Raw genomic sequence first — 21,172 nt, forward strand, 5'->3', positions numbered from 1 at the left:
GCCACATAACTAACACCTTTCTAGGCGCACAGAAAAGTTGATTCACTCTATACAGTAATTTTGGACACCGAGGCTTAATCACCCCCTCCCCCTTCAGAAAGGCTGCTGTGATGCTTGTGGAAGACTTGGTGCAGGGGTTCAGCGTAGCACCGTATTTTGCCATGTTTAATGTGCACCCATGTTTTTGGACTGAACTTTCAGGAAAAAAATCTTTTAGTTTTTTAATCAATTATATTTAGATACTTGCTTTTGTGATATAAAGGACTTTTAGCATTTATTTTTTAACATTATGATACAAGAAGTTTTTTTAAAAAAGATTTTCTTTACTTTTAAAGAGAGGGAAAAGAAAGGAGAAAGAAAGGGAGAGAAACCTCAGTGTGTGGCTGCCTCTCATGCACCCCCGACTGGGAACACAGCCCACAACCCCGACATGTGCCCTGACCGGGAATCCAACTGGAGACCCCTTGGTTTGCAGGCCAGCACTCAATCCACTGAGCCACACCCAGCAAGGGCAGGTACAAGAAATTTTATGTAACAAATAATTACAAAACATGAGAACAGGTACAAGGTACAAAAAATTTTTAAAAGAATTAAAAAGATTTATATAGATGTGGAATTAGTACTTTCCATGTATAATAAGTATCCTTATTTTTCCCCTCAAAAAATTGGGCAAAAAGTGAGCATTATACACAGTGAAATACGGTACGCCCTCCTCAGGCCTCTCTAGAAGCCTCTCGCTTTCTTTGAGACTTCTTACCGTGGCAGGTGTTAAAACCCCTCCCTCCCACACCCATGCTTGTTCCTAGAACACCACTCACTCATTCCTTGTCCTCCACGTGGTGCCACCACACACCCACCACCCGACTGTCTTGATAGGTGTCGCCCTGTTCTTGGGAGAGTGACCCATCCCTCCTCCCCCTGTGAAGTCACAGTGAAGAGTACCTCCAAGAAAATTACTGCCGATAACCAGAACAACAGCAGTAAACACGATTGATTGATGCCTTGTCTTTTTTTTTTTTTTGCACATGCCTGTTTAAAGTCACCTGGATCACTTGCTTTTCTCAAGTACCTCTCCTTGATGAAAGCTACAGAATCACCTGGGCACTTAATCTGTGTGATCTGTGCTGCGGAGGCCTCTGCGAGACTCGGGTCACGTGGCAAGGCAAACCTGTTCTTCCTGGCGCTGTTCCTACTTCCTGCTGGGCCTTCGGTGCTGGCAGGGCTCACACTGCCTCCCAGGAAAGAGCAGGAACCTTTCTTTTGGGGGGTTGTGGGGGGCGGTCATAATGTCTTCTATTAGTGAAGAATAACAGTGGCTGGGCGATTAGCAGTGTTTACCACAGTTCATATAACGGAACATCATATAGCCATTACTTTTTGAAGAGTATTTATTGACATGGGAAAATGCTCACAATATATTAAAGAACAGCAGGATACAAATCTGTAAATACAGCATGATTCCCATCTTGTAGTAAAATAAATTATATATGCATAGAAAAAACACAGGACAGAAACACACTAAAACATTAACAGTGATTTCTCTCAGGGTTGGTGGGGTTTGGGTGAATTATTTTTTAAAATTATTTTCTGCATCTTTCCAAACTTTTCACAATGAACATATATTACTTGTATCATCGAGGGGGGTGGGTGGGGCAGGAAGTCAATGCAGGTGACCCCCAGGACTAGGAGGGGGCAAGACCAGCACGGTGGTCAGGGGTTACCTAGTACTTGGTACCTTGTCAGCCAGTGTCCTCGTGTCAAGGAGGGATGACGTCTGTCCTGCCTGCCTCCCAGGACCACTGGTCATGTAAAAGGGTCTCAGGTGTCTGTTGTTACTCCCAAGCAGCAGCTCAAGCGCCCCCTTTTAGGACATATCCCTCCACACCGTTTCAAAGGTCAGGAGGGATGATGGGACACAGGCCCATCGAGTGTGGTGGGCCGGAGCACTCTCGGCATCCCCACCGCAGGCCAGCAGCCCCGGCAGATGTCTGCAGAGAGCATGCGGCCCCGGCCTCTGACCTCAAGGACTCCAGGCCCTTGCCCGCGACACATTACTGCACACTTCCCACTCACATGTCAACGCCAGGTCACCTCTTGCTTATGAAGTTCTTTAGTCTGGTTCTGCTGAAATAGTTATTGCTTTAAATGGCCTGAGAATTACCACTCTTCCAGCATTCCAGAGTCATAAGGAGGCAAGGTGGACCCAAGGTGGGCAGTGTGCTGAAGGGGGAGGAAAGCGGTTAGGGGCCATGCCGGCTGGAGTCGGACGGACTTGCCGTGTGGCGCTGGGTAACGCGCTTTCCGGAGATGATCTCTGAGATGTGACGCGGTTCCGTGAGCTAACATGCATGGACAACCCACCACGCAGTAAGCACGCAACAGACGTCAGCTCTCTTTCCGTGGGCAGGGTGAGGTCACCCTGAACCTCTCCCCCTGCAAATTCTTTCATCAAAATCAAAGCGTAGTGCCCAGCGCGGGGAAACTGGAAAGGGAGCAGGACCCTTGGAAAGCACGAGCGCGCAGCTCCTTCAACAGGACTGTTCAAGCGCCGGCTCCGCGGGAGTCGGGCCGTTTCCTTAGACACGTCTGCGTGGGGGGCGACACTCACGCCACAGCTACTGGGTTGTAGAAATTACAAAAATACTTTAAAACTGCACTTGTAGAACGAAGTAATAAAAATACTTAAATTCTTCTTCTCTACGCTTTTTTCACTTGATCTAGAACTATAAACTGCCAAGTTTCATTTTATTTACCGTTGTTAAAACACGAGTCGACCACCAACTTCTATTTCCAACTGTTTTGGATGGAAATCCAAAAATGCATTGTATCCTTCGCGGTTTTGTTAATAGTGTTCTGGATTTGTTTTCTTTGAAGAAACTCACGGTTACCACTATGAGTATTAGCCCTGGGCCACACTGTCACACAGACGCTTTCTAGGTCAACAGGAGTGTCCCCTGGGAAGCAGGCTGCCCGGACTTGCGACCCCTGGCGCAGTGCGTTCACTCTCGCCACTTCCCGGCCAGTTCTCAGCAGGCCTGCCTTCCAGCCAGCACTCCTCCTCTGCTATGTTTCTGTGGGCTTGAAAGCCAGATAACTAAACATGTTCGAAATGTATGCAAATTTTAGTACAGGGGCAAAAAGAAATTCTCGAGGCTTTCTCCTGTGAGTAGTAAACTGCAAGAAATGCTTGACATTTCTTTTGGCAGTTCAAAGGCATTTAAAAACAACTCCTGATTTGTTGTTTTGCCAGAGAAGTGACTTCTGGATAAATGATACTTTTCACCTACATTCCATGTCCCTATCCTTCAAAAGGCTACTATGGTGAGACAATGGATGTAAAAGCACTTGAAAAAAGCATGAACTGTGAAATAGTGTTGTTCATCCCATGTATCTGTAAAGAAACACACACAGATGGCTAAATTGAATCAACCCCAATGTTTTATTTAATTTAAAGTTTTAAAAGGCAGTGGTTAAGCACATTATCTATGTGTATATATGTATGTATACAAATATACATACATATATAAAAGGAAACCAACCCCTTTTCAACTTTAGCCACTGATTAACTAGGCTCACTGATTCATTTTCTACTTCTTCATATGACCAATTTTAAAAGTAAAAATAAACAGCCTTAATCAGTTTAACAGTAACTATTTGTGTTTCTTCTCTTTTAAATAAATAAGGTTACCATTAAACTGATCATGTGGTAGAAAGGTAGAACACGCACACACCAGCACACACACAGTCCCCAATTTAAAACGTGACGTATGAATGACCTGTATGTACAAAAGGGTGCTGCTGACCCTCCCAGCCCCGGCAGAGGCCACAGAAGGACTCCCAGTGCTCGGGAGTCCCCATTCCCTCTGCTGGGTTGGAGGACGTGTGTTCCTGGCACCCCGAGTTAGACCTCAGAATGCATGCTCCCCATGCAACGGTACAGATGGGGGTTCAGTTCTACGGTACTAGTGTTCAGGTACGTGAGGGAATAAATAGGCATTTGTAGCTGCCTCAGAACTAAACCATCATTCATAGCTCTTTATAGGGAGAAATGTATTCTGAAGTTCTAGATCAGTGACGTACAAACTTTTAGAGGGTAATCAGTTTGCAAGTCTGGGGCTGTGTGTGTGTGTGTGTGTGCGCGTGCGCATTTCTATTTATTTATACAAAACTGAAATGAAGAGTGGGGCTAGGTTCATGGAGCAGCTGCTCGGCTTCCCCGTGGTCGGTCCTGGTCTGACAAGTCACTTGCCTCAGCCCTTATTTAGCAGCTCGTTCTGCTTCTCGCGCGCCTCCGCCTGCTGGAGAGATTCAGAAGGGGCGGCTCACACAAGCGACTGGAAGGACGCAGCTAAGTCTTCTGCGAAGAATCTTGGCAAAGGGGTCTGCCAGACTCGGCCCGGGCTGCCGTAAAGAATGAAGTCCTTCAGTTCCGTCCCGATGCGGTGGCGTTATTCTGCGGCTGCCAGCCCCGGCAACTCCGTCCAACTGCAGCTCTGTATGAATGCCTCAGTGTCGCAAAAACACAGGTCACCTCTCTTCAATATGCTGGATTCTCAACGAGTAAACCAGTTAATGTGTTTCTAGCCAAAGCAAGGGCATAAATGTTTGAGAGAAAAGATTCCCCTGGAGCTACAGAGAAAAGATGCTGATAAAAGCAATATTGAGAGCCGAGCAGGTGATGCTTTTAGTCTGTGTCCGAGCTGGTCTCCTCGATGACGGAGTACTGGCTGAGTGCTTCCTCCAAAGGCGTTATTGTGCCGTCGGGTTTCAGTCCCATTGGCTTGAGCAACTCCTCTCTGGAAAAAGAGATAAAAGAAAGAAAAAAAAAAAGTATTCACCAGCATCACACACACACCCCTCCCTCCCGCCCCACTCCACATCCTTTTAAAAAGAAAAGTCTTTAAAAACCGAAGTATTTTTCCTCAAGCTCTCTGCGTGTTTGTAGCAGGAAAGATGAAAGGGGCATGGAAAGAAAAAGAGGGAGATAAAAGACTTCATTCACACAGGCCGAGCCTCCTAAGCCAATTAGAAGTATGAAAAGTCAAGGTCTAAACGGGCTCAGGACAAGGAGCAGGTCTCTTCTGTTTTTAATAATTAACTTTTTTTTTTCCCTTTGTGGATTCGTTTTGTTTTCGTGAAGTTGAAGCTACCCAAGTTTCACCTGTCTCGGTGGGCCAGGCATACAATTAAACGGCTGACTTGATACGTGCGGATTTCATCCAATGGAATAAACACGTCCAATTTGATTTTTGCCTCCCCAATCTCTAGTGATAAATAAGTACTTATTGATTCATTTTGAATCAGTTGGCCTTCCCTAACTTTCTCCCTCCCTTTTCTTTCCTTCTCTCTCTCTCTCCCCCCACCCCCTTCTTTTGTAAAAACACCATTGCTTTTGTTTGTGGCAGTTTAATTATGAGACTGACAGCCATTTTAATCTCTTCAAAGCTTCCCAACTGCCCCTTTCCAGCTAATCCAATTATATCTACTCCACGAGTTACAGCCTCATCTAAAGATGATTAATTATTGATTAAGCCAATCAAAAAGCATTAGGAAAGATTTATTTAATCTTTTCATAGGCTCGGATTTATTACATGGAGATTACGGCAAATGTACCTGTTGAGTTGCTAACTCTAGTCCTTCTACCCCGAAGGTCAGCAGTGCACTTGAAGTGGAGCCTTGAATTGGCACATGAGCTGCTTAAAACACAGTTCTCACAGATACGGGCACCGTCCCCTGAACACGACTACAACCAAAACAATCTCCTCTCCTTTCCTCCCGCCTCCTTGCCGTTGTCCTCTCAGGCCAGCACAGAGGGCTCCCTCCTGGGGAGGGCCGGCCACCCAACAGCGTGATGGAGCTACAGGTACGGTGAGACATCCTGACGTGGGGTAAGAACAGCTCAGTGGTCCCTGATAAGCCAACAGTAGCCTTGTCAAGCATCTCTGGCTAGCACTGGAAGACTATTTGAGAGTTTGAAAAATAAGTAACATGGATGGCTGACTGGCTAAGTTGAGGATCCAGAATATTATAAAGTAGGAAACATGTTTTCTGATCCAAGAAATGGGGTCGGAATCATAGAACTTAAAGTCGAAGGGGCCTCAGAGATCATTTAGTCCAACCCCCTCGTTAAGAAGAGACTGAGTGACCTACCCAAAGTCACACAGCTAGTGTAGCACTGGACGTGGGGCACAGGGCTTCCGCCTCCCAGCCCAGTGCTCTCTGCGGCGTGCACACCCGGCCAAGCTGCTCTAACTGCTCTGGGGGAGCCCACTCAGGTCAGCTGCGCAGTGTCTGTTCAGGACCCGTGTGCCAGGACCTATGTCACACATCAGGGAGACCAGGAAGACCGGGCACAGTGGCTGCATTTGAGTGGGTGAAATGCGTACACGAAAAGCAACTCAGAGCAGAATGGGGTAAAATGCTGTGAGACACTCACGAAAAAAAGAACTATGGCAGCTCTTGAGCAGCAGAGCCCGGCCTGCAGGGGAAGGCGGGGAAAGCACACCACAAGGCGTCCTGTGCCAGGCAGAGCAGGCACAGGGCCTTTCAGGCAAAGGAGGCGGTGTCCAGGGCTCTGCATGGCCCGATCTACTTGTGTGACTTTGTAGACCTTTTTGGGTTGTGTTACATCCCTGTCTGTCTCTGCTCTCTAGAGCTGTGAAAGGCTCCCCGAAGCCTGTGAGCTGTGTCTGGGGAGTGGGGAGGGTCCTCAAAGGAGCGGCAGGAGGTAAGGACAGTTTGGGGTCTAGCAATCAAGGGTCCTAAATACCCAAGTAGGAGCTTGGGTTTCGCCCTGCCAAAATGCCCGGTCCGGCTGGTCTCAGAGGGAACTGTCCCCAGCAGCATGTGGAGGACACACGAGAACAGGGAAAACTGGTGGCAGAGAGACAAGTCAACAGGACGTCACGGTAACTGTGTGTGAGAGGACTCAGAAAGCTGGATTATGGCTGTGATGTGGGAAGACAGGCTACATTTCTGAGGTAGATCTGTGATCCACTGGAGGGCAGGGGGCTGGCTGGGGAGAGAGTGAGGAGCAGAGTGTCCCTGTGCTTCCGGCTCAGACGACCACGTGGACGGTCAATCCCCTCACTGCAGCGAGAACAATGCGGATGGAGCAGCTCTGGTGTGAGAGGCTGACACCTTTACGACAGGAGGAGCATGAGGTCCTTGCACGACAGCCGGGTGGGAATGTTTAGTGGAGAGCTAGAATACTGTTTGCATTCAAAGCTCTCTCCAGCAAGGACATACACTATGCATATCTGCATTTTTATCACATGGTTTCCTAACTCTGTGCTGGAGGACTCTGTGATATTGGACACTGTTTACTAATAAAAAGAAGAAAAAGGGGACAATCTGTTGGGAACAAAACATTAAGGGATAAGAAAGTTCAAAGATCTGAGGAAGTTGGTGGGCTTGAAGGTACAGTACGATGGGGTGGGGTGAAGGGCTGGGGTAGACAGAAGTAGGTGAGACTAGAGAAATTCTACCAAGACAGGGATGAACTGCTGGGCAGATACACCACCACCCTGACACTGCTGCACTTCTTTGATGCTGGCTAGGTAGCAACTGCAGAGAGCAGCTAACTTGCTCATTCAAGCCCCAGGAGGAATATGTTCAAATCAAGCCCATCAGTTTCACCCTTACTCCTTAATCCAGTTTTACAATGGAAATAATTAAGAACAATTCAAAAGTTTTATGGCCAATAATTCACCTACAGAAAAAAAGGACCCCATATTTTACCCTGTATTTTAATTCCCTCTTGTGAACTGTTCTTCACACGCATTTATTTTCTGGGCCTTTGTCTCACCCCTCCGCTGACATGGAAGCTCCTCTGAGGGTAAGGCTTATTTTCCTTTCCACATGGCTCCACGGATGCCTGGACTGACTGACACTTCTGCAGGAGAAGTGTCAGCGATAACTAGCCACATAACAGTGCATCATGCAAATGAATTCAGGCAGCAATGTGATGCAGTGAAACCAAAAGATCTGGAGCCAGGCGGTCTGTTGGCAAAGTCCTGGCTCTTCCACTTACCAGTGTGGTCTTGGCAAGTCTCTGAGTGTGTTTCCCATCCGTGAAACGGGAATGATGGAAATGCTAGCTCTAACTACTTCCTGGTGATGATGTAAGGAGCAGCAGTAATAGTACTAATAGTGGTAGTAGCAGTAGTAATAAAAATGCAGACGAAAGACTTCCATGAACTATATAGGAGTCCTAAATATTAGTTACTATTGTGGTACAATGAAAGACACATACAGGTTTTAGAGCCAGAAAGCCCTAGGTTCTAATCCTGGGGCACTAAGACTTTAACTCTCTATCTGCAGAACTGGGATGCAAATACCCACCTCACCGAGTTGTCATGAGGGCAGAGGTCATTACACAGCTAAAGTGCGCAGTGCAGTGACTGGAATATAGCTGGAACCCACAAGCTGCATTTCCTGCCACGTGATGACGCAAAGTTTCCCCAAGCTTATCAGGGCGCTCTTTGGGAACTAAGCGGGAGAAGGATATGCAGCAGCAAACAAAAGACATGGTCCCTGTCCTCGAGAAGCTTTCAGTCAATTCAGAAGATAACACACACACACATATTAAACAATATTAAAGGAATTACAGAACAGCAGATCAGTAAGCTTGAAATGATTGACAGGCAAAGCCCTGCTTTCCCTAGCCCGACAGGTCCATATACCCTTATTACGACTGAAATTTGTTCAAATGAGATCTCGCCCTGTTTGTGAGCAGAAAGGGAGGTTCACTCACAGACATGTGACTACTTTTTCTTGTAGAGCCCAGCCTTTTTTTTTAAACTGCCATCTTAAGAGAACATTTCTGATATTCTTCCTCTCTATCATACAACTTAGCAGCCCAAACACAGCAAAATGAAACTTTGATAGAGACTCAATCCTAAAAGGTCTGATAAGTGACCTGGTTATATACCAGAATGTTTCATTTTATCAGCTCCGTTGTAAACAGATCAGCAAGGTGTGGATGGAGAATGGGAAGCATGAACAGAAATGCTGCTCCACCAGTCATGAACACGCGGGAGGGACACGGGAGGAGATGGGGATGCTGCCCACCGGCTCCTTGCAGGAGATGGACTCAGGGCCAGACTGCAACAGCAGAGATGAACATGGACTCATGGGGAGAAAGGCATCCCAGAAGCAGAGGAATTAGTCAAGCAAAGGCACAGAAGCAAGAGTTAGTTGTGTGCAGGGACTGGCAAACAGACTCGCTTGGTTGAGGTCAAGGAAAAAAAAAAGCTCAAAACAGATACTGGGCACAACAGAGAATCTCGATGGAGACTGAAATCCTAGGCTGACAAGTCAGGATTACAGTACAGAGGAATTTTTGCCTTCTCTTTCAAGGGCCCTGCATTTAAGAACATTTTTTATTGAAAATAATTCTCATTACAAAGTTGGAAAGCTGTGAGACAGTATCGCTGACATTAGAAGGAAAGTGTTCTATGCATTCACTTCCATACCCCTACGTGTCTAGCACAGTGCCTTGCAGGTAGCGGCTCCTCAGTAAATGCTTATGAACTACACTTAGTTGCAGTGGGTATTATTGAGCACTCAAAGAAAGGAAAGGTACGGTGTCTTATGGGCCTCCTAGTAAATAAACCACGACCAAGAGAAAGCCAGATTTTTGTGGTGAAGATTCACTTTCATCATCAGGATCCTCAGAGTTAGGAGAGACAGTATTAGCATCTTGCATGAAATTCTGCATAATGCTTTCCAGAGATTTCCCGTTCTCTGCTAGACTGTGAGCAATTTGAGGGCAGAGTCCGTGTCTTATCTGGCTGTGATTTGGGAATCTAGTATAGCATGGAGCACACAGTAGGTACTCAGTGAAAGAATGTAATACATGGGTCATAGCATGAAAGGAGAATGGTAGAGAATCATTTGTCAGGAAACATTCTATTATTTTAACTGTAATTATTTCCCCAATGAGTCCGTATCATCAGACACTGTGACGTTCAGCAGAAGTCAGGCCTCCTCTGTACCACACAGCCTGCAAGTCCCAGCTACTACTAACTGGTGCAGATTCAGCTTCTTCTATGTGGGGCATCAGGATGTCTAGTCTCAGATCTTCCACTAACTTGCTGGGTGTCCTTGGGCAAGTCATTCCCTTCTCTGGGCTCGAGTCTCCCCATCTATAAAATGAAGGGGTTGGACAAATGATCCCCAAGATTCTATTCTCAGAGTCTGAATATTAGGCTACTAAATAATTTTGATCTCTATACAAAGCTGCTAAGTTTTTAAGACACTAAAACTCAATATTGCCAAACCTTTGTTTTTAATCAATATATCCTAAGCCTACAAGTCAAACACAACATCCTACCTACCTGTCACTGACATACACCAAGACCAGAAATCCTTTCTGCAAAACTATCGCAGATGTTTAGAATGATTACAAAGGTAAATCAAAGCAATGGCAAGGGTTACAAGGAAGGATCTAAATTCAATCATGGCCCTCAATAAACAGGCCGTTCCATGAGGAGTTACTGGTCCTAAATTCTGAAGGTCCCATCTAAAAAGGATGGCTTTGATGTCAGATACATGTACATCACGATTAAACAGAAATACTGTATACTGAAATGTGCATCAGGATTAAGATATTTATACAGCAACAACTCCTTCATACTTACCTTCAATGCTACACACAGGCCTTAACACAAGTTAAGACTGCCCTCGTTATCATCAAAAAGTACAGTGATGTCTACTGGACAAAGAGCCCATTCTAGGCACTGTGACAGTATCATGGCGGGCTTCTCATCTGATCAGGCATCTGGCCAGGGAAGAGATAAGCCTCCAAGAATGTTCAACTGGAACGAAACATCATTTAGAAATTTGATCTTACTAAACGGTAAGGAACCATAATCTACAAGGGTTTGTTTTGGCCAGGCACGAGGACACAGATAAAGCACGTCCAGGAAAGGAAACCCTATTTTGCCCCAGTCTAACCCATGGGACTGCTAATGGAAACAAAAAACCAAAACAAAACTTTCTTAAAGTTTTAGGGGTGGGAGATTATGGGATTTATACCATATTTAAAATTCCTGGTATATATATATTTTTTCCAGATATATGTGAAAACTTTCCTGAGCCACCATTTCTCTGTAGGTATGGCCCTCTGGGATGCCTGGGCTTATATAACTTCTCAGAACCTTAGAGAAGGTTCCACTTGTTAGGGCTTCTGGTTCCTATGTAACTCTTTCCCCCAGAAATGACAGTGCAGTATTGGGGCTCAGATACTAACGTACCCAATTGCACACTACAGAGTAGGTCAGATGTGTATGTGTATAAAACACCTTACTTGACCTGGAAGCAAGAGAATACTCTTGCCCACAGCACATATTTTTGTGCAGTACAAACAAAGCATTCAATTCAAGTGTACTTGTTGAAAAACAGGACATAATTAAGCAGTTGGTAAAATGCATTCTTGTTTCCCACTTGCAGATCTCCCAAGAGTCCCTTCGAATTTACCTATACGAGTTTCAGCTTCCCGCTTGCCACTTAGCTTGATAACGACTCAAAAATCATTCCCTTGTTTTCAAGGGCTCTTCTTTCTTGTCTGCTCTGTGTACTACAGGGCAGTATTGACACATGGAATTAATGACAGGGTCTGTAATGAAACAACAGTCATGCAAACACCGGTCTGCTCTTTTGATAAAACAGTATGTTAGAGACCTATTCACCTCCCTCTAATTGAGTACTACTGCATAATAGTTCTGATCCTTTTATGTAACATATTTTGTTCTATGATTAGAAAGGAAGAAAGGGGGAACCTATAAGGCACTGCTTCCTTCAATCACCCCCTGGTTAATTCTCCATTTTAATGAGGGTGGCTGTTATTTAGGCAGGTTCTGTTACATACTTGTTTTGTTGACTTCTGTACAATGTATAACAAAACCCAGGATAGGATAATTGGGAACCATTTCTTTGGCACAGGGATTCCTGCTCTTAATGCAAGGTTGGCTTGGAAAAAAGAAGCCTGACATTTCAAATTAGCCATTTCATATTTAATTCCTTTAAACATCTGAAAGATAGGATGAGAAACTGGTATATAAATAAAGCCTTTTAATTAACACAGAGCTTTCTCCAAAATGCCTGCAAGAATGGAGCCTGGGAGAAAGCCTGGAGAAAGCTCTGTAATCTTTGCTACAATTCCAAGTCTGAGAGTGCATGTTATTTCAAGGTTTCTGGATCACTGGAACAGTCAGTCCATAATTCACTGAAGTACAATGGCTTTCCTACTAACTGTGATATTCTTCTAAGTGTTTTTAACTCTTTTCCCCCACAGAAATAATATTATAACCTTTGACCCTGGTTAACATGTTCAGTTATATACTGTGAAAGTGTCTTTTGGACCCTGATCTTTCATCTTTCGCTGTATCTTTCGTCTAATGGCTCCCTAGTGCTGACTGGTTATGCTGATTTTCCTCTAAGTCACTAACCCAATAGGTAGGAGGTATATGGTGGCTGTTCCACAGCAAATTCTAGGTATTCAGGCTGCATCTTTCAAAAACGATTCTGAGGACGTGGCCTTAGCCCTCGCCATCATGCTTTGGGATTGGGCACAATTGGGAAGATTAAACATGTAGCATACAAATATCACCCCCAAGACAAACGGACATGGCATATTGTCCACACCATGTCCTTCCACCTTGTGAAGGCAATGGGGGGGTTTCCTAAACAGTGCCAAAGGGAAGGAAGCCTTTTTAAAGTTAAGTTTTCCTAATGTGATCACACCAAATAATAAGAATTTGTCAGAATACCTATAATCATTCTCTTTTCAAAATTGAGACCTTATATTAAAAAAAAACAGACCTTATATTAACATAGAACAATAGCAATTTTACTGGTTTCCTCTATATAAAGCTGTTTTTTGTTGTTGTTAAAAATATAGGCTATTTATTTAGCTCCTGACCTGATATTTGAAAAGAGCTCAAGTCAACTATGGAAATGATGAGCAGAAAAAATGTCCTCCAAACCGTAATTCTCTTCTCAGGTAAATACGGTTACTGTCTGTCTTTATGCTTTGCACTTGTTTAACATTTAGAATTTCTTATTTAAAATAATCAGACTGAAAAATGTTGGGGCGGTGTTGGTAATTTTCAAAATAACACATGATCTGGAGTCTGAAGACTGAGAGCTGAGACCTGGCTGTGTCGTTAACCAGACGCCTGGTCTGGGTCAGCCCTGAGATCACTGGTCCCGCTTCCTCTTCAGTACAAAACCGCTTTCCCTGTCTAATCCACAGGGCGGTTTTAGTTATCAATAGAGATGACATATATGGAAGCGCTTTTAAAAAAAAATGAAAGCACTATATAAACATTAGTCTTGTATTATTGTTCTCAATTCTGTTAGAACAACACATGCAAAGCTTCTAAAAATTTGCTACCTGCCTTAGAATAAACAGCATAGTTAAAATGCAGAGAAAGAGGTTAAGGATAGTGCTAGAAAAATACATTTCAGTTTTTTCCTTAAGTAGAAGTGGTTCTTTATTATTTCTTGGTAATTTTTTTCATAGAATTTTTTATTGTCCAAATTAGCAAAATAAATATTAATAAGAGGTAGCATGCCAACCGATACTGCTAAATGAAGCAGTAGAAACAGAAATTCTTATATGCTCTCCCCAAGTAGAAAACCTTAAAAGTTAAATGAGGAGGGTAACTAATAGAGCAAATAGCCAGTGGGTTATTCTTATTTGGTAGTTCTCTAACAAAAGCCATTTCAGCTAGTGCTTAAACTAAGAGCTCAAAGCAGTCATTCCTACTACAGAGTTAAAGAGCAATGACTACCAACAGGCAAAACAAAGGTAGCACGACACTCTCCTTAAGGGTTGTCTAGCCAAAGGAAGGGCCCTCAATATCCAACAACATACAATAATATCAAGTTTTTCAAATTAATTCTCCCCTGCCCCTGTGAAGATATATTAATTTACCTGGATCCAAGTTCCTTTAACTGAACTTCCAAGCAACCTTACAGTGTATGTTAGTGATGTGGAACAGTGCTGTCTAATGGAAATACAGAGGAAGCTACAAAATATAAGCCAGATATGTAATCTTAAATGTTCTAGTAGCCACACTGGAAAAGTAAGAAAAGATATGCGTTTAATTATTGGGTTTGACTCAGTATATCAAAAATATTATTTCAATGTAAAATCTATATTAAACAACTGAGATATTTTACATTCTCTTTTTATACTGAGTCTTTGGAAGTCTGAGCATTTAACACTTATAGGACATCCCAGTGCAGACTGACCACATTTCAAGTGCTCAACGGTTGTATGTGGCTGGTGGTCGCATTATTGGACAGAGGAGATCTAGAGGATTTTCTGATATAAGTAAGTGAAGTGAGATCTTTACACTTTTGTTCCTACAACAGACAGCACAATGCTTTAAAAATGGGACCACACATCTGAAATGTACCTGAAAAGCATTTTTTTTGACTAACAGCAAAAAGATGGGTGTAATCACAGTTGTTATTTCTGTCAACAAAGTAAAGTAACTTATTTTAAGGAAAAAAATGACATATTTATTAGTTTTTTGTCATAAATCAACTGTCCCAGCTTTAGTAAGTTTAAAAATAATCTTTGGATTAAAAAGACCTATTCCATATTTGGTACCTGCATTAATTAAGAAAGCCATGTCCCCAATACCACACAATGACAATTTAATTAATTAATTGGATAAGGAGTAGATAAGAGAAATGGGAAAATTATTATTTATATAAATGTAAATTTTAAAGTATTTTCATAGAATATATAAGCAAAAAGGCAATGTACCTTATTAAACAGTGATGGGGAAAGAGTAAGGTATAAGATTAATCAGTCCTGGCTCCAACTAAGGAACTAAATGGGTTTAGAAAAGTCAGAACAAACTTGAAATATTATTTCCCTTGGTTAGTTTAAACTTAAGCCAATGAGTTCTCTCTCCTCTTTTCTGGAGGAGGCTGCATTATTATATATGAGTTGTGTGCTGTAGCTAAGGTGAATGCAATTGTATTAGCCACACTGGACTTGCTTAACCACACACAGTCCCCATTCTAGTCTCCCGCTTAAATTGTAGGGGCTTATATGGTTTTTTTTTTCAATTCAGAGAAAGAAAGAGGAGGTGGAGAGGAAGGCAGATTTCACCCCCTTCTCCACCCTCTGCTCTCACATTAAAAATGTTAAATGAAGCTTTCTATAATCTCACGGCTCAGGCCTTAATGCTTATGTTTGATAAATATTATAATTATCTTTCTATATTAAAGGAATTATGTTCCCTGATATTTAAATTAGCCAGTCATGGGCCAAAGAACCTTTATGGAATCCTTTTCTAGCCCTGCATTTCATGACATTTGCCCAAAAATGGAACCGCCACAAGTCTACTTTAAAGTCTTAAACCACTCAGGCTATTTCACAGAGCAGGAAACCTGCCTACAGATTGGGGGAGCAGCTGTGTTACTTCCTCCCACACTGGGGAAACCACGGGATACAAGGCACTGTACTAGCTAGACAGGATGGGATTAACAGGGCTCAGATTATTCTCAAAGTCTTAAGACCTCCAGGTCCACTGCCAATCCTCTCACCTACATCTGTCACAAATACAACCCTTATACTTACAAATAAACAAATAAACAAGCCAACAAACACACCACCTGGGATACTACTAAGTCAGTTGGTATTCGATGGGAAGAAAATGTCTGAGCACTAATCTCTCCATGTCCTTGGGAATCTAGGTGAGCTAAAGCTGCTAAGATGGTGAGCTCCTTGAGGCAGGGGCTATGTCCACCACAGAGGCAAAATGGAAATGTAATTTTAATTTTTGCATTGGTGGTTTTAAGGTTTGGGTAGTGAGTATCACCTATCCCCTACACCAGGCTCAGTAACAGCATTTGGCATGACCAACCTTAGTCATCACTTTGGTAAGAGCTTTGGCACGGGCCACTGTTGCTAACCACCATCCTGGTGCAGGTCCTTCCCATCTGCTCTCCTATGGATGGAAAAAAGGAAGTGTCTAGTGTCCATTCATTGGCCACGTCACCTCCAACCCTATCCTTTACTCACATGCCTTTCAGTTCAGGCCCAGGAGAAAATGACTTCATTTTTTAGAAAGAAAGTTAATCACACAAAGCTACAGTACACTTTTAGCGCAATAAAGACTTGGGAGGATGCAGAACATCCTTAGAATGATAGTCGAGGGAACTAACCAGCAGCACAATGCTGAAGAGGATGATTAGGAAGTGTTCTGGCAAACATTGACTCTAACAGACACACACAGTATAGCACAGTGGACAGAGCAAAAAGTCTTGAGTTCTGGAAAATGAAGTTCCTAGTCTCAATTCATTATGAGGCTTAGAAAAAAGAATGTATGTGGAATGTTCTGTAAACTGTTAAAGGAAATGGACTACCACCAGACATTAGTTTGGAAATGTTTGGGGTAATTCTTTGGGCCTGGCTTCCCCCAATGATAAATCTGATAATATATCAATCAAATAATGATCAAATAACTTGAGCTCTTTGGAAGAAAGATGTAGTATGTGAATACCAAGGATTTATCTTATAACAAGAGTAAGTTTCCCTCCACCTGCAATGAATGGTCATTTCTGTATTTGTCTATTCAACACCTCTTACATTTCATGGATCAGCACAAGTGCTACCGTCCCCATGAAAAAGTCCCTGATTCATCCAGACAGAATGAACTGCTCCTTTTCCTGGGTGCTTACAGTTCAACACAGTTCTTACTGTATCGTTATTTTCTTCTACTTTGTATACTAGACTAGATTACAGTCATTTCCTTCACAAGACTGTGAGGTTTCCAAAGGCAGAGACTGTCAGGTTCACCAGTCTCTCTTATCCTCCTAGCGCAGTAGCTTGCACAGAATAGCTGCTTAATAAATGTTCCCTGAATTGTACTGCATGCAGTTTGCTTTGGCTTTATGGCTTCTTGTTTACCTCAAAAAACAAAAACAAAAACAAAACAACCAACAACAGTGAAAAGAGAGGAGAAACTTAAGACAAACATTTAAGATGCACAAAGAATGGCTTCATTCTTTGCATTCCTGCGTTGGAATGCCCACTGCTGATCTCCACACAGTTCTGTCATTGACTGTTATTAGTGAGAGCAAATGTTAGAAAGAACATAAAGGCAAACAATGTAAAAAACCCACCACATGCAAAAAGTCTGTGACTTAGGACTATTCCTAAAGTTGCCTTTAGCTTCAACTTTAATAGTGAAATAGGTACTATCAAAGCCAGCACAAGACATACCTGCTCTGTTTTATAAGTGTAAAAATCAGTGTCACCTTCACATCGAGTCGGGCATCTCTCTGCTGGGTGTTTCTGGATGAGTATGTATTTTCTTTGAGGCATAGTTTACATTAAAAGTGGAAGCTTAGAAGCTTGATATTTCAGACTTGACATTTGTGTCCTTTTGTTGACAGCTTCTAGAATGTGTGGACTTCCCTGGGATTACAAGGAGAAGGACCTGGCACTGTTTTCTGTTTCAGTTACAGGCATGCCTTAGGACATGGTCTGGTCTCTTCCAGTAAGTCCAGTCTCTAAATTACACTGCATCACCTTAGGCAGTTCTATCCCCCACCTCCTGCCTTCCTAGCCTGGGGTTTAGTCACAGCTATATGGGCCAGCTGACTAGCATTTGTGTTATCTTTTAAGAACTTGTATTATTGAAATAATTTATGAAAATGATGTTTATGTAATTAATTGGTTTACTGTCCTAATACACTAATACGTTCCACTCAGGTCCCGCTAACATTTCTTTCTCCTACCAGAGGGACTCTGTTGGTTCTCCACTGTGTTTCATCAGGTCCTTCTGGAAACAGCCAACCCAAGTCCCACTTTTACATATATTCATTCCAAACTTGTTATTCTGCCTCCCATAGGTCTGCCATATCGGTATCTTATCTTCATGAATCCATTCAAGGCAGGAAAATGTCTGTTTTATCAAAAGTATGAAGAATGTCATCTACAAACAGACGACAATGTCTTTTGAAGACTGTGAGCATTGTAGGTTGGCTATAAATTCTAACCTTGGGAAAGGATGAAAGTTTAAAGAGACTAACTGGAAGTCATCAGGTTCTAGTCTTACCAGCTTTGTAGATGATGAAACTACTTACTTCTAAGTAACTCCCACCACATTACCAGCACCATCTGAAAGAAGCTCAGACTCTGCATAGGTCTGGATACCCATCCATACTTGTCACACTCCCCACATTTTCAAACACTTCTGCTCCAAGCCTCCTGCTGTGCTCTTAGCCTCTGCTTGATTCTTTATTACACCTTTCCCTTTAACTGTTGGCTTTCCTATTCCAGCTGCTACTTCTCTTGACTGAGGGGGCACTAGCCTTTACACAGTTGTGAAAAAGGAGATGAACAGAAGAAATCCACCTTTAAGTGACAGCTGCCACCAACACACAGAAGCACTCACTCAAGATAGCTTAGAGACAGTGACTCAATGTAAGACTGGAAAATAGAGCGATTCAGACAAGTGTGAAAGGGATTAATATTTTCTAATAACTCCTCCAAGATGACTAGTTACTGATTAGTATGTATTTAATTATTTTTAGAATTATTTTTGGAGGGGAAGGAGATGTGAAGCAAGAAGGGGAGATTGTTTTTAGAACCCCTAATTAATACAAGCACATGCTTTCAGAAAAGCTTTCATTTGAGCTATGACGTTTCACTTTTCCTGGTGGGTGCATGACAATTTAGAATTCTTGGTTTTAGCAGCAACCCAAAAAGACAGAATTGCAAACGTGCACATCGAAAAAAGAAAAACAGCATCATGATTTGAAACAAAAAACAAAACAGACTAAAACAAAAAATACAAGAAGCAGCGAAATCACTGAACCTAACTCATAGCATCTTTTTGAAGGCAGGGAGGTTAGTTGGTTAAATGTCATAGTGATGTAGTAGCTGCGGTCCCAGCGTCGAGAGGTGGGGTGTTTAGGAATGCACATCCAGAAGCGGCACATGTAGGAAACCACAGTAGCCAAAAGACCTAACTGCTGCTGCCTGGGCCACCCTGTTCCAATCAGCATGGATTTCCAGAGGTGCTGTTCTAGGGTAACTCTCAGTGAGAGAGACAAAGAAATAGAACATTTTTAGAAACCAAGCAAAAAATGGATGGGAATACAATACCTGGAAAGTTTATCAAGCATGTTGACAAGTTTCATGGCTTCATATTCTTTTTGTTCTTCTGTCATTTCATCTATAAGGTTTGGCATTGGTTCCTCTAAATGACCAGTGATAAGATTAATGCTACAAAAAGAAAAAAAAGTTATGCTGTATGTTTTAAAATTATGCTCTTTCTATACTTTTCTGGTCCAAGTTGTAAGTTACAATAAGAAAGAGTATAATTGCCAAAAAATTGGCACTAATAGCAATTTTATGGTATAGAACTGCTATAGGAATTTTTTTAAAAAAATTTACTTTCCTAGTAATTTGCTTTGGGAAATGGGCATTAACTACTGTTTTTGAAAAAGTAAAAGCAACTTGCCAACTTTAAAAAAATAGGCAGACCTGCTTCTTAAAAATATGAACTTTGGTGCCATAGGGTAAATATCCTTGGATGCACAATTTATTCATTAATTAAAAGGGGACAAATGATTTCAGAAGGAGAAATTTGTTTTGTAATACAGCATAAAACAAATATATCAAAAAAATTGGAAAAATGATGACAGAGAGGTTGGAATCTGAAAATGAAAGCATGCCAATTTATAATCTCAGGAAATTAGTCCATTAGTGAGACCACAGAAGGCAATGAGTGTTTAAATAATAAAAGATAAAGCAGAAGAACAATTTTAATTAGATTTGATCTGACCTACATAAAAAAGGAATGTAATCCTTTTTTTACCTACCAAGAGACAGGTAGGTATATACACACGGCTTTCTGGAAATAGATTTAATAAAGTACTTAAAATGAATATGTTCCATAAACTTTGTACAAAGCTCTAACACCAAACAAGCTACCCTCTTATATAAAAGTCACATTATTTTTCTTTTAGAAAGTAAAGTAAAAGATAGTTCTTCCAATGACTGCTAAATGTCTAGACATTAAGAATGTTTCTGGAGAAATGGATATGCAATTATAGCATTTTGTACCCGACAAGGACAGATAGGTTGTTTTTAATGATCAAATAAAATATTCCTTCAAACAGCAAATTGCTAACAAATTGCTTTGTAGGGTCTACAAAAACAAATGCTTTCAGGGGACAGGACTTCAGGATAAATAAACAAATGAGCGACTGGGACTGGTCGAGTAAAACCAATGTGGAGTGTTGGGACTGGAGTAAACTAGAGACTAGAATGCTAGTCTAAATGGAAAAGATCATGTGGGCCAGTACAAAGACATTGTGATAATTAGGCCTTTGGTGGTGAGCTTTAGACTTTTACTTGGGCAAGTTAACTTTCTTCACTGACCAGGGCTTTTCTCATTTGGAGTAAGGGCTAGGTCACTAGGTGCTAGTATCCGTTATTAAAAGATTTCCTTTTCTTTTGCTGCATTCTTCAGAGGCTATATTACATACAAATTCTTGTGAAAGGACTCAGTGCTCACCATCCTCAAAAACCAGATCTAAAATATCTGTTCTGCCATTCTTGCGTAAGACCTATGTCTAGAGCCATGGTTAAAAAGCTTGCTTTCTTCAAAGCTGTGGAACCCATCCTCCTTTCTTATTTAACAAATGAAATCCTGTGTACAGGCCTGATATATAAAATAGACGACAACAGTTGGAACGGTGTAGGCAGGAGAGACAGAAATGGCCAAGAGCCCACTTTATTTATCTGAGCTCCTTTAAAAAAAAAAAAAGATTTCTTTTTAGATAGAGGGAAAGGGAGAGAGAAAGAAAGGGAAAAAAACATCGATGGGAGAAACATCTATCAGTTGCCTTTTGTACACACCCCAGCCCAGAACGAAACCTGCAACCCAGTCAGGGGCCCCAACCAGGAATCTTACCTGTGACCCCTTGCTCTGGGGACAGAGCCCAACCAACTGAGCAGGTCAGGGCTTATCTGCACTCTTATGGCAGCCCCTAAGACACTTCGGGTAACTCTGGAACTCAGGGGAAACAACCTGAAAACCACAGGCTCGTCAGCGATTCTTAGCCTTGGCTGTTCATTAGAATCATGTGGGAAACTTGAACAAAAAGGCATCTTACCTGAGACCAA

General features: G+C 42.3%; 1 protein-coding gene across 6 annotated transcripts in view; it reads right to left on the minus strand.

Annotated features, from left to right (window-relative positions):
* Positions 1–3,416: 3,416 nt before the first annotated feature.
* RIC8B (RIC8 guanine nucleotide exchange factor B) overlaps positions 3,417–21,172 on the minus strand; it is a 99,785-nt gene continuing 82,029 nt past the window's right edge. Inside the window, exons 9-13 of one of the 6 annotated variants that reach the window (XR_006784283.1) lie at positions 19,145–19,264; positions 15,894–15,977; positions 11,482–11,620; positions 10,644–10,820; positions 4,669–4,796 (exon numbers count right to left, since the gene is read on the minus strand). Coding sequence is in view for 4 of the 6 variants with exons in the window: in XM_045826508.1 (XP_045682464.1) it covers positions 4,685–4,796; positions 19,145–19,264 (232 nt within the window). In the remaining 2 variants the exon portion in view is untranslated. Of the gene's footprint in view, positions 4,797–10,643; positions 10,821–11,310; positions 11,621–15,893; positions 15,978–19,144; positions 19,265–21,172 lie in introns of those variants that run through there. The other 5 variants (XR_006784284.1, XM_045826510.1, XM_045826509.1 and 2 more) reach the window with 5 other exon arrangements.

Source organism: Phyllostomus hastatus, unplaced genomic scaffold (genome assembly GCF_019186645.2).
Source record: "Phyllostomus hastatus isolate PE091 unplaced genomic scaffold, TTU_PhHast_1.1 phas_scaffold_755, whole genome shotgun sequence".
In the NCBI taxonomy this organism is placed as follows: Eukaryota; Metazoa; Chordata; class Mammalia; order Chiroptera; family Phyllostomidae; genus Phyllostomus; species Phyllostomus hastatus.